The sequence below is a fragment of the Panthera onca genome, chromosome C1 (genome assembly GCF_046562875.1).
Source record: "Panthera onca isolate mPanOnc1 chromosome C1, mPanOnc1 haplotype 2, whole genome shotgun sequence".
In the NCBI taxonomy this organism is placed as follows: Eukaryota; Metazoa; Chordata; class Mammalia; order Carnivora; family Felidae; genus Panthera; species Panthera onca.
This window is the reverse complement of record NC_138346.1, coordinates 146,506,001-146,519,394: the sequence shown is the minus strand read 5'-3', so window position 1 is coordinate 146,519,394 and position 13,394 is coordinate 146,506,001. Positions and strand designations below refer to the sequence as shown.

Genomic DNA, 13,394 nt, shown 5'->3' with positions numbered 1-13,394 from the left:
GACATTTAATTCATTACATTGCATTGTAATGAACATTGTGTTCCCCCTTTTGCACAAGCTTCTTGTTCCTCGGCTTTGTTTTCATAGCACAGTATAGTGCTTGGCACATCTTAAGTATTCAGTGAATATTCAATTAATAAGCAGCTGGATGAATAAATGAGTGAACTTTGTAAATATATCACCATCAGTTACCCACCAGCATCTTAATTTGAATTCAGTAATACTTTTTTTCCTCTTATTGGACTTTCCTGTATTAAACACCGTTGATTTAAATGCCTTTGTTCCTCAGTTTGTCCTTAGCCTGTTGTTCATCATTGCTAGTTTTTAACTATAAATAATAGGTTAATGATTCCAAAATCTATTATTCCTTTCCTAACATAAATATTCGACTGTCTACTAGACAGCTTTGGTTGAATAATGCATAGGTACCTCCAACATTATACAACCAAAAATAGGTTCTTTTCTTCAGGTAGTCCAGTTCATAGTTGATGGTGCCACAATCTTCTCACAGTCTCCCTATTTGAAAATGTACTATCATCCTGGACTCTGTTCTCTTTCCACATCAAGTTAATGACCAAAATGTGCTGACATTTACCTCCGTAATATTTCTTAAATTTTTCGTTTCCCCTCTACTACTGCCAGCTGTCCTCTTGTTTTGAAAAACTAATAGCTTCTTCAACTTTCCTGTCTCTAGATTTTTTGTCCAGCAAATCAACCTGCCATGTAGGTGCTAATAACATTTTTTGAGCACTTAATAATTGCCAAGAAATTTACCAAATTCTTCATATGCATGATCTCCTTTAATTTCTAATAGTCTTGTGATGGTAGGTAGTAGCGTTAACCCCCAGCATATAGATGAGGAAACTAGCCTTTGAGGTTAGATAGCTTTTCTAAGCTTTCTAACTAGTGGCAAAGCAGGAATTTAAACCCAGATTTTTCTGACTCATAAGAGCCTGTGGTTAACTCCTTCCTTGGAGTTTAACCAATTTGAAGTCCTAGCCAACTGGGCCTACTTTCACCTTTTTTTAAAAATACCAGGACAGGGGCGCCTGGGTGGCTCGGTTGGGCATCTGACTTTGGCTCGGGTCATTATCTCGCAGTCCGTGAGTTCAAGCCCCGCATTGGGCCCTGTGCTGACAGCTCAGAGCCTGGAGCCTGCTTCGGATTCTGTGTCTCCCTCTCTCTCTGCCCTTTCCCCGCTCACACTCTGTCTCTCTCACTCTCAAAAATGAATAAATGTTTAAAAAATTAAAAAAAAAAAAAAATACGAGGACAAGGGTGCTGCGTGACTCATTCGCTTTGAGCAACCAACTCACTTTCAGCTCAAGTCATGATCTCACGGTCATGAGATTAAGGCCCACATAAGACTCTGTGCTTGTGGAGCCTGCTTAAGATTCTTTCTCCTCCTACTTCTCATGTGTTCTCTCTCTCTTTCTCTCTCTCAAAAAAAAAAAAAAAAAAAAAAGAATAAATAAATGACAATAAAAATATCAGGATAAGAAAATTTACCAGAATGAATGAAATATGATAACTACTGCAGTTGACATATATACTACACTAAAATGTGACAGATTTCATACTACTACTACTACAACTATAAACGAAACAAAAAATTAAGAGTAGTTTTATCCTGAAAATAGGGAGTTTGTAATCTCCTCTGGTTTTTATCAAAGCATAAAATAAAAATCAAGAAATATTAGTTCTATTTTGGTCTTAATTAACATTTTTTTAATCTTGGCCAAGTCACGTAAAAGGTTCGTGTAGAACCTATGTAGATACTGTATCAGCTCTTTTTAAAAATAATATTTTATTGAAGAAAAAAAAGTGTGACAATGTTAAAGAAATTTTGCAAAAACAAATTTTTCCACCCTTCTGTGCTAAGGTATTTAATTACGCTTTTCAAATCTTGGTCCATAGACTCCCAAGTTCATTTGAGATTTTCAGTCATTATAAATGCATACCTTTTAAAATTTAGAATTGAGAGCTTTTCTTTCAAATTCTTTCCTAAGATGATGATTATAAGGAGCTTTTAACACTTTAGAATATATTGAGACATATTCAATATGTAGAATGTGTATTTGATTAATATATTACTAAATTATGATAAATAAAATTAAAATTATGAACTAAACAAAATTTACTAAACTAAATTATAAGAAATATAAATTTGTGAACTAGTTAAAGATTAATACTGTATGTGTATATGGCACCATTGGTTAACTCCTTTTTTATTTTATTAACTTTTTAATTTTAATTCTGGCATAGTTAACATATAGCGTCACGTTAGTTTCAGGTGTACAATATAGTGATTCAACAATTCTTTACATTATCCAGTGCTCATTACGATAAGTGTACTCTTTAATCCCATCACCTATTTCACCCATCCCCTCCACCCTCTCCACACAACTCTGGTAACCATCAATTTGTTCTCTATAGTTAAGAGTCTCTTTCTTGGTTTATCTCTCTTTCTTTCCCCCTATGTTCATTTGTTTCTTAAATTCTACTTGTGCATGAAATCATATGTATTTGTCTTTGTCTTTCTCTAACTCATTTCACTTAGCATTATACTCTCTAGTTCCCTCCATGTTGTTGCAAATGGAAACATTTCTCATTCTTTTTAATGGCTGAGTAATATTGCATTGTGTGTGTGTGTGTGTGTGTGTGTGTGTGTGTGTGTGTGTGCGCGCGTGCATGTGCATATGCATGCCACATAGTCTTCATTCATCTACTGACGGGTGCTTGGGCTGCTTCCATATTATGGCTATTGTAAATAATGCTCCTGTAAACAGAGGGGTGCATATATGGTTTCAAAGTCGTGTTTTTGTATTCTTTGGGTAAATACTCAGTAGTGTGATTACTGGATCATAAGGTAGTTCTATTTTTCATTTTTTGAGGAACCTCCATACTGTTTTCCATAGTGACTGCACCAGTTTGCATTCCCACCAATCGTGCACAAGAGGGTTCCTTTTTCTCCACATCCTCATTAATACTTGTTTCTTGTGGCTTTGATTTTAGCCATTCTGACAGGTGTGAGGTGATATGTTATTATAGTTTTGGTTTGCATTTCCCTGATGATGAATGATATTGAGTGTGTCTTTTGGCCATCTGGATGTCTTCTTTGGAGAAATGTCTGTTCATATCTTCTGCCTATTTTTTTAACTGGATTATTTGTGGGGTTTTTTGGTATCAAGTTGTATCAGTTCTTTATATATTTTGGATGCTAACCCTTTATCGGATATGTCATTTGCAAATATCTTCTCCCATTCAGTAGGCTTTTAGTTGGGTTTATTGTTTACTTTGCTCTGCACAAGTTTTTATTTCAACGTAGTCCCAATAGTTTACTTTTGCTTTATTTCCCTTGTCTCAGGAGAAATATCTAGAAAGATGTTGCCACTACCAATTCCAGAGAAATTGGTGTCTTCTAGGATCTTTATGATTTTAGGTCTCACATGTAGGTCCTTAATCCATTTTGAGTTTATTTTCATGTATGGTATAAGAAAGTGGTCTAGTTGCATTCTTTTGCATGTAGCTGTCTGATTTTCTCAACACCATTTGTTGAAGAGACTTTTTCCCGTTGCATATTCTTGCCTCTTTTGTTAAAGAATAATTGACCGTATAATTGTGGGTTTGTTTCTGGGCTTTCTATCCTGTTCATTGATATATGTGTCTGTTTTTGTGCCAGTACCATACTGCTTTGATTACTATAGCTTTGTAGTATAACTTAAAATCTGGGATTGTGATACCTCCAGTTTTGTTTTTTCTTCTTCAGGGTTGTTTTGGTGGTTAACTCTTGCTTATCCAAGGGTTTGCATTTTGGTATTCTCCAAACTAAATGTTATTTTTTATAATGAACCAGATAAAATATTTTAAAGATTGAATTGAAAAGATGATAAAAATTGAAGCTCAGAATCAATTTTTTTCTTGTAACTTCTTAGCATCATTTGTAATGACAGAGAAAATAAATAAAATAAAGTGTGAAAATTGCACTTCTTTATTTTTACCCATTAATTAAATAATAGAGTTACTGTTGCACAGTTTTCTCTGTACCAGTCCTTAACATTTTCTGTAGAAGTCTGGTATATCTTAAGTTTGGTCACCGTGCACAAATGGAACTTTAATTTTGCTTCCTAAGGATATCGTCTAATTTTTTATCTGTTGGTCTAGACTTTTTTCTTTGCTAACAAATGCTTAAATTTTACCTTTTCAGGAATGGGATATGGAGATAGAACAAGCACATTTTGTGGCACTCCTGAATTTCTTGCCCCAGAAGTGTTAACAGAAACATCCTATACAAGGGCTGTAGACTGGTGGGGCCTTGGTGTTCTTATATATGAGATGCTCGTTGGTGAGGTAAGCAATATAAAATAGATGAGAGAGAAATTAGGAAAGAACAAAATATGTCATTGAGAAATGACTTCATATGTTTCCTGCATAAGTGGAGCTTAAGTTACACATACTTAATGTGTATACACATTTATAATATACTAGTAATTGCCTGAAATTCTATATTACCTTCACTGTGTTTTTTAGGTTTTTATATTATCTATAGAACTTTGAAAATCATACCTTGTATTTCAGTATGCTGTAGTTATTTGTGTTTTATGAATTTAAGACATGATCATATATAATTGATCATTTCATAGGGAATAACAGAAAGACTAATGAAAAGAATGTACTCTATACCTGTAACAAAAAGTCAGTTATACATTGGTCAAAATAAATGCATTGGTCAAAATAAATTGGACTTGGGAAAGGGTAAATATTTAGACAAGTAACTGAAAACTGCTTACAGTTTGATCTTGGGATGATCTTGGGATGAAAAAAAAATGAGTTTGGTTCACTGTTTTGCAGTTTTCCCAGTACCAAAAACCTTCCTTGTACATTCTAGGCATGAATAAATTAGTAGCTGAATAAATGATTGACCAAATTATTGAATGTCAGAAATTTCTGAAGTTTTACCCTGTATTGTCATATAATGGCACTTATTTCATATAAATAAAGTATTTTAGTCCATCCAAATGACAGCCACTTTGGTATGTTATATTGGAGTGGATATTTAGGAAAGGAGGAAAAGAAGTAGCTAATTAAAATGTTTACCATGTGCCGGGCACTATCCTATTTGCTTTATAAATATTAGCTCATTTAATTTTTCAGCAGCCTTTAATGAGCTCAGTACTAGTCTTGGGCCCATTTTCAGGTGTATAAGTGGAAACACAAAGAAGTTAATAACTTGCTTAAAGTCACAGAGTTCTCATGTGGTGGAGCTGCGATTTTTAACTCTGGCTCTCTGGTTTCCTATCCCTAAACCATTATGCTTTGTTACCTCAGGGTGTAGAATCCACCTAACCTTATTTCTAGTCTTAAGACCAGTGATTTAGTAAAATTTCTACCTCTATCTAGAAAAGCTGCTATACAGTGTTTTAAGATGGAAAGATGTATTTTATCCCCAATCCACAGTGGTCTTTGCTTTCTAAGAATGCCAGAAGTACTCATAATAAAAAAAAAAGAAGAAGAAGAAGTACTCATAATAGTTGTTTCTGTAAGCTCTGACCTACTTGAACTTCCCCCCACCCCATACCTTTTTTCAAAGTAATAGTTTTGTTGCTTTGGGTTTTTTTAATGTATTCATTTATGTATGAGATTTAATTAGGTTACCAAAAATTACATGCTTGCTTAAAATTGACTCTCCATATTAGCTCTGACAGGCAAAAAATGTGAATTTATTGCAGAATACTACAATTAAGATCCAGTTGATTCTGCTTCCTCTGCTACAGTGACGGGAAAACTTGGCAATGAGCAAATGAAGAAGCTCCTGTTCTGTATTTTTAAAAAGAGCTTCTAATTGATTAACCTGTTAATTACTAGGATATAAAAGACAGTGGATCCAGCTATTCCTTCACAATTGCTTATTGCAGTTTCCTTTCTCTTTAGCACCTTTGTAAGAGGGTAGTTGGGAAAAGAACTAAACTTAAAACTCATCAGTACTTGATAGTTTTAAATTTACCAGTTTAACATTGGTAAAATTTTAGCAATAACTTTTAACTGTGATAAAAGTCAGGTTTGGCTGAAGTTTATGTCTAATTACTCTATTATTACAAAGATTTGAAAATTCACTGGATATATCATGCATTTTCAAACGTGTATTTGTGTTTGTATGGGTTTTGAGGACTGGAAGGACCAGATCCCCCTTCCTGGTGCCAAATGAGAATTGAAGCATCAGAGAAATTTTAAGTAAACTTAGATATTGGAGTTGCACTCTTGACATCTGAACAGACTATTGAATTCTTTTTATATCTGTTTAAAACATACTTGTTAGCATTCCATTGTTCATCCTGTTAATTTATAATCTATTTGCAGAAACAAAGAACTTTAACATCTTAATGAATATGTGGGTATATCTTCACTCTTCAGGGATTTATAAAGTGACATTTTTTAAATACAAAATTGATCAAATAGACAAAAGTGTTTTGTATTACCACTTGAAATTCTGATTGAGAATTCTTGTGAAAAGGAATTTTTCTCTAATTTGCTGCTATCTCAATCCCAGAAAGAAATGATATTATCTCACATAGTAGTTACTTCATTTATCTATTTGATTTATTCATTTTGAGTGCGTAAATGAGCTAAGGTTTCAGTAAATGAAAAGTGTGAAATTTCCTTACATATGAGCAATAAGATGGGCAGCTCAGCTTTAGGAGGTTGGGTTCTAAATTCATTTTCATAGATTCCTCAAGTCAAAGATTCTTCCCTTTCCATTGATACTGCTTTCTGCTTGGCTCTTATTCATTAATACTTTACAGGAAACAAGCAACCAAATCTAAGTCATTTCAAATTCTGAAATAGTAAGTCATATTTCATAATAACATTTCAATATATTTGAGAGTTATCATTTTGTGCATCAAATTGTTATACTGAATGTAATTTAAATATGTTTTTATGACTTAGGGTCATTCCTGTCAATATGAGCAACATTTTAATAATACTCTGCTAACTGAAATGCCCCTAAGACTTGAATTTTGTTGGCAGCTGCTACTTAGTGCCGTCATTATGCCTGCAGATCTCTGATTGTGTTTTGCTAATTAATTTGCGATTGACTGTGAAATTCAAAGTACATCCATATCAGATGTATTCTCACAAACTCTGAGCTTCTCTCTATGGTGACACTTATTACCATATTTACTTTACCCATTTTTTTCTGTCTTTCCACAAGATTGAGCTTCTTGAGAAATGTTGATTATCTAAATAATTTTTACTGTCTAGTATGCACTCAAAATATTGACTGGCCAGATAAATGAAAAAGTGAATTAAATAAAATAGAATGGAATTAAATTAAGTGAAAAAATGATATTGTATAATATAACCAAGTTTGTTATTAAAGTCTGTGAAATAAAGATGAAGATTTCAATAAGAGTATATGGTATATCCTCTGTATAATAGATCTGTTGTGTATCTTTTGTGGCTTCTCACAGTCTTTTCTTGTTTGGTGTTTTGGTAAGTTCTTTGTTTTTCTCACTACTTGGTTCTTGTCTGTACTTTGGATAGGTGATAAGATTTTACAGTATTGAAATTCATTTTGACTTAGAGATTTTTTTTTCTAGTCTCCCTTTCCTGGTGATGATGAAGAGGAAGTTTTTGACAGTATTGTAAATGATGAAGTAAGGTATCCAAGGTTCTTATCTACAGAAGCCATATCAATAATGAGAAGGGTAAGAGCTAATGGTTTATAAACTGCTTAAATTTCTTTTATTGAAGGACATTTCCCAGTTGGAACTTTATCTTTTATTTATTTATTTATTTATTTATTTTTTTACAGCAGAAAAGGCCTTTATTGTTTGCAACGGGAAATTAAAGAGGAGGGGGACACGACATCTCTGGCTCCAGGGGTGGCTCCCCAGACTTAACTCTTCACCCTCCCGGGAGAACCCAATTAGAACTTTAGAAGTTGTTTTTTAGTTCATAGATGTTGCATGGTTTAGACAAACACATACCAAAAAAAACATCTAAATCTTTGCAAGTTATGAGAATCTTTATCAACGAAGTCACTGGTTTTATTTTAACTTTTATATTTTATATTGTGTTAGCTATTACGAAGAAATCCTGAGCGGCGACTTGGAGCTGGTGAGAAAGATGCAGAGGATGTAAAAAAGCACCCATTTTTCCGGGTAAGTGTGACAGTTTAAAATTTTTTGTGAAAATAGACATTAAGTGTAGGAAACTAAACTGGTCATTTTATATTTTGTAATCCAGCTAATTGATTGGAGTGCTCTGATGGACAAAAAAGTAAAGCCGCCATTTGTACCTACCATTAGAGGACGAGAAGATGTTAGTAATTTTGATGATGAATTTACCTCAGAAGCACCTATTTTGACTCCGCCTCGAGAACCAAGGATACTTTCAGAAGAGGAGCAAGAAATGTTCAGAGATTTTGACTACATTGCTGATTGGTGTTAAGTTCCTAGACACTGTGAAACCAAGCAAACTAACTCACAAGAAGACCTCTTAACAATAGCAACCCTTCATTTGCTCTCTGTGCCACCAGTAGCTTCTGAGTTTTTTGTTTAAACACATGAAGATTTCTTTAAAAGTACTATTGTAAAATCTTCTTGAAAGTGGCTTCTTTTAATGTATTTTCAACGTAAATCTGAGCACTGGAAACAGTTTCATGGAGTTTAAGCGGAATGAACATCGGCCATGAAAACCTATCACAAATGAATACTTTTGGATCAATAGTCTATTTAAAAAAAAAGAAAAGAAAAAAACACCACTCTTCCACAGTCCCTCGCTATGCCTTATGCCTGCCTTAAGTGGAAGGAAGATTAATCATTTCACTTCAGTTAGCTATATTTTACAAAAAGAACAAAAAGGGTTTGGGATGCTATTACTGTTCACACATAGTAAATCTGTTCGAATAAGGCAAATGCTCTTATTTTTTTAATGAAATTACTATAATATCAAAAAAAATGTAGTGGTAGTTTGTGCACATTTTTTGGCTTGTTTTTTTAAAAAAATGAATTGATGTCTTGTTTTATAAATTTTCTATATTTATTAGGAGAAAATTTTTATCGCCTTATCTTTACCAACCATGTAACAGAGCCTCATAGCTTTCCAACAGAGCTACTTGCCAAACAATTTTTTGTTTATTAAACCATGCTGAAGCAAACAGGAACAACTAAACATCAGCATTTACTTAAAATTTTAAGAATGAGGACTTCTGATTAGCCTGAACCAAGATACTGTATTACCTGTATGCATTCCCAAAGTCTAGACACTCGATATATTCAATCATACCTTCTTCCAAAATCAGTGGACTAATTACTCCTTTTTTGATATTCGTTGTACATTTTTCAGCCCAGTTTATCTTATTCTTGTATCTACTGTAGAAGGGAACTATATCTGTTAAAACATAGGGATTATCGTTGTATACATGCTGTGAACATGTATATGTGCAAGTTGTAATGTATTCTGTGTTGTAGGTTTATTATTTAATTTCACCACTTCATCACTTTTGTACAGTGGCCAAGCAGACACCTCAAACTCCAGCATTTACGTTAAGTGCATTTGTACATTTTAGGCCACTGGATCCAGATTTTATATTGGCAGTTACTGAGGGCAAAAGCAATATATTGTAACAGAATGTATAAATATTTTTGATAAAACAGTTTATATTTTATAAAATTATTATAACACTAAAGCTGTACCTCAAAAGTCTCAAAAACCATTTGATCAAATACTTTTTACAACTCTTCAGAGGATCCATTTGTGGCTTTTTTTAATGCTCTTAGAGGAAAGTCTTTTGGCAAGCCATGACTTTTCCACTTGCCTGGAGTTTTTTGGTTTTTTTGTTGTTGTTAGTTTTTGCATCCTTTTCCTCTCATGTATGACTGCATTATTTTTCTTTAGTTCAATAATAACATCTTTAATTCTGTGCTTAGCATGTTAGGGTCATCATATCTCAGGAATAACAAGTTGTGAACTAACCATACTGAATTAGCCATTTAATCACAGTGATCTCATGTCTTAAAAATTGTTCAAATTTAAATTCTATGAGAAACATAAAAGCACATCGATTTATAGAAAGTTTATCAATACTTCAGCCTTGCTAGGGTGTGCTGGCATGTTTTTGTATACTCTGAGAACAGTTACAATTTTTCCAAGAGTTCTTATTTCCTTCCAATTCTATTATTACCCAAGATTCTTTGGGGGAAAATCTTATAGAAAGAGGGAGCAATAAGTTGTTTAAAGTTATTTTAAAATGCCAGTTAAGTTCCTTGTTAAACAGGAAAGGATCTTAGCTTAATTGTCTGGCTTTAATTTACAGAGTGTTAACACATTAAAAAAAAAAACACTAAATACTTTTGAGGTACAGTCTGCTCACCTTTCCTGGTTCTCAAATATGCATAGAAAGCAATGTCTAAAATAGGCTTTTAGCATTAAAACCTGACATAGCATTATGTAACTACACAGTGTACAGAAGTTTTTTTTTTTTTTTTAATTGAAGTCAATCACTAAGAAAAAATTAGAGGGCAGGGTATATTCACACAATTAAGCTGAAGAAAGCACTAATATTTTCTGTAGTTTTTAAAAAATATATATATTTTAGTCAGATTTTAAATTTTTAAACTCTATAGAGTGTAAATATATTTTGCTATTACTGTATGTGTAAGTGACTGCTCAAGCACTTTGTAAGGAAATTATTAGTATATTTTAGAATGGTACACTATGCATTGAAATGAAATGTGCCTTTATGTCATTCTAAGAAAAAAGTGTTTTGCAGTCATAAATTACCACAAATGCACAAATTAAAGTATAAATAGATTATAATTTGTAACTTTGGTTTTAAGTATTATTTCCTTTTGTAAGCTTTCTGTTCGTCAAAATGTGTATTAGCTCTACTATATTCAAGATCTCAAAGACTAACTTTGCTTATTAGCCTTCTTGCAAGTGTTTTTGGTCCTGGGGAAGGGCAAAATCTGAGCGCGAACTGTCCACTTCACTGGTAGTAATGGGGAAAGTTTGCATTCTACCTCTGTAAGATCAATAGCATCTTTTATTCAGTGGAGATATATATATATATATATATATATATATATATATATATATATATATATATATGGGATGCCTTCTGTGTGCTAGACAATGTGGATAGAAAGTTGAAGAAAAATCAAAATCTTAATAAATGAGGAATAGTATACATTAAAATTCAAGCACCAGTAAATCAGGATACCAGTAGTATCCTTTTGTTTGAGGTAACTTACTTTATTTTTAGGACCTGACCTTTCAGAAAATAGGTAAATGAAAACAGAATGCTAGTCATTATATAGTCCTCTTATTCAACTATTACAAATGGAATATTTAAGGAATATTAGGAATTATTAGGAATATTTTAAGATAGGTCTGTGCTATCCCTGTAGCACAAACTGAGGTCACAGTGGAAATTGCCATTATATGTTAACTAGGTGAAAGCTGCATTAGAGATTCAAATCTAACAAAAATTTTACAGGTGTTACTGATCTTTCCAAAGCAACTGAGGGTGAGTATGAGAGACTCAGAGGATCAAATGCCAAATCATGGATCTTAATGAAAATTCTTATTTACTTTCTAGCTATCTTTTGAGATCTGCTGTATCTCCAACTATTGGCCTTATATGTATATAAATATATGTATTTATAAACATATGTATATAAATATATACATATATAAATAGAGATAAGTTCTTAAATAACTTCAAAGTGTCAAAAATCTTGCATGATTTCCACTTCTAGTATCGTGACTAAATAGAAGCTCCCAAGACTGCCAGTAAGACACATAATTTGAGGCACTGCTGGTTTCATGAAAGGTAAGAGTGGTGTCTGGCAACCTCCCACCCCAAAACAAACAGACACACTTGAGCATGGATCTGGACAAGCTATAGCTTTAGTACCTAAGAATTAAGGAGGAGTGCCCAAGCACAAGAGTGAGAGTACTCAGAGTTTGGGATTGGAACTTGAGTCCACAAAGTAGGCCAGAGAAGTAGGAAGGTGGAAAGCGTAAAAGCCAGAATGGCAAGGATCTAGCTTTGGAAATGCAAACACTCAGAAGAGGCGAGATTGCCATGGATGGATTCCTATAGCAACGCCATTATGAAGATAACAAACCCTGCAATAGCAGTAAGACTTTTGTTCTATGTTTAAATCCTCTAGAGGAGCTCAAGTTCTGATTTGCAGGTCGTTGTTTTTCTACCAGTAGAATCAAATACTTTATGAATGAAAGTTTCTCCAGAATGGGAACATAGGACTTCCACAAATTAAGATCAAGTAATATACTGTTAAAGGTCACGCAACACATGAGAAATGGGAAACTACCTTGAATGAGAGCCAACAAAAATAGTAAATTTCGATATCCCCTCCAAAATATTGCAAATATTCAAATTCTCAGATACAAAATATAAAACAGTTATGTACAAAATATTTATATACCTAAAATTACCAGGATAAGCAAGTACAATGAAATTTTAAAGAAATTAACAAACATTTTTAAAATCCAAAAATGAAATACATGACTGACCAAATTTGAAACTCAGTGAAGTGTTAACACATTAGACAGCTGAAGAGGCAACTGGAGAACTGAATGATATATCTGAAAAATCAATCTCAAATAGATAAAAAGATGAGATGGAAAATATGAAAAGAAGGTTAAGAGATATGGAAGATGGAGTAGAGACCCAAGAGTAAAGAATGGAAGGGAGGAAGTACTTGCAGAGATAATGGCTGCAAATTCCCCCAGAGATTAAAAATCATCCAGGAGGTAGGATATTCTCCATAAAGGATAAATATAAATAAAAGTATACATAGAACCATTGTAGTGAAACTATAGACCACCAAAGACAACATCTTGAAACTACCCAAAGAGAAAGGACTAATTGTCTATAAAAGAAAGACTAACAGCTGACTTTTCAATATTAACGGTGAAAATAGTGGAATATTGTCTTCAGAGCATTGAAAAACCAAATGTCAGCCTGGAATTGTGTAGAAAGTGAAATTAGTTTAAGAATGAAAGCAAGTGAAAGTGTTTTAGTTTTTCTTTTTTTTAACGTTTATTTATTTCTGAGGAATAGAGTGCAAGCGGGGGAGGGGAGGAGAGAGAGGGACACAGAATCTGAAGCAGACTCCAGGCTCCGAGCTGTCAGCACAGAGCCTGATGCGGGGCTCGAAACCATGAACTGCAAGATCATGACCTGAGCCGAAGTCAGACGCTTAACCAACTGAGCCATCCAGGTACCCCCAAATGAAAGTATTTTTTAAAGGGTTTACTCTTAAAGGAGTCCTACTCTAAAGGAAGTGCTTCAAGAAGAGATGAAAGTGATCCCAGAATGGTGATCTAAAACACAAAAACGCTTAGGAAAAAATAAAATGGTA

General features: G+C 33.4%; 1 protein-coding gene across 3 annotated transcripts in view; it reads left to right on the top strand.

Moving 5' to 3' along the window:
• PKN2 (protein kinase N2) overlaps positions 1-10,828 on the top strand; it is a 128,029-nt gene extending 117,201 nt beyond the window's left edge. For all 3 annotated transcript variants that reach the window (XM_078451711.2, XM_078451710.2, XM_078451712.2), the window contains 4 exons: positions 4,208-4,350; positions 7,599-7,706; positions 8,082-8,162; positions 8,248-10,828. In XM_078451711.2, the coding sequence (XP_078307837.1) occupies positions 4,208-4,350; positions 7,599-7,706; positions 8,082-8,162; positions 8,248-8,451 (536 nt within the window). In that variant the 3' untranslated portion in view covers positions 8,452-10,828. The remainder of the gene's footprint in view (positions 1-4,207; positions 4,351-7,598; positions 7,707-8,081; positions 8,163-8,247) is intronic.
• The last annotated feature ends 2,566 nt before the right edge of the window (positions 10,829-13,394 follow it).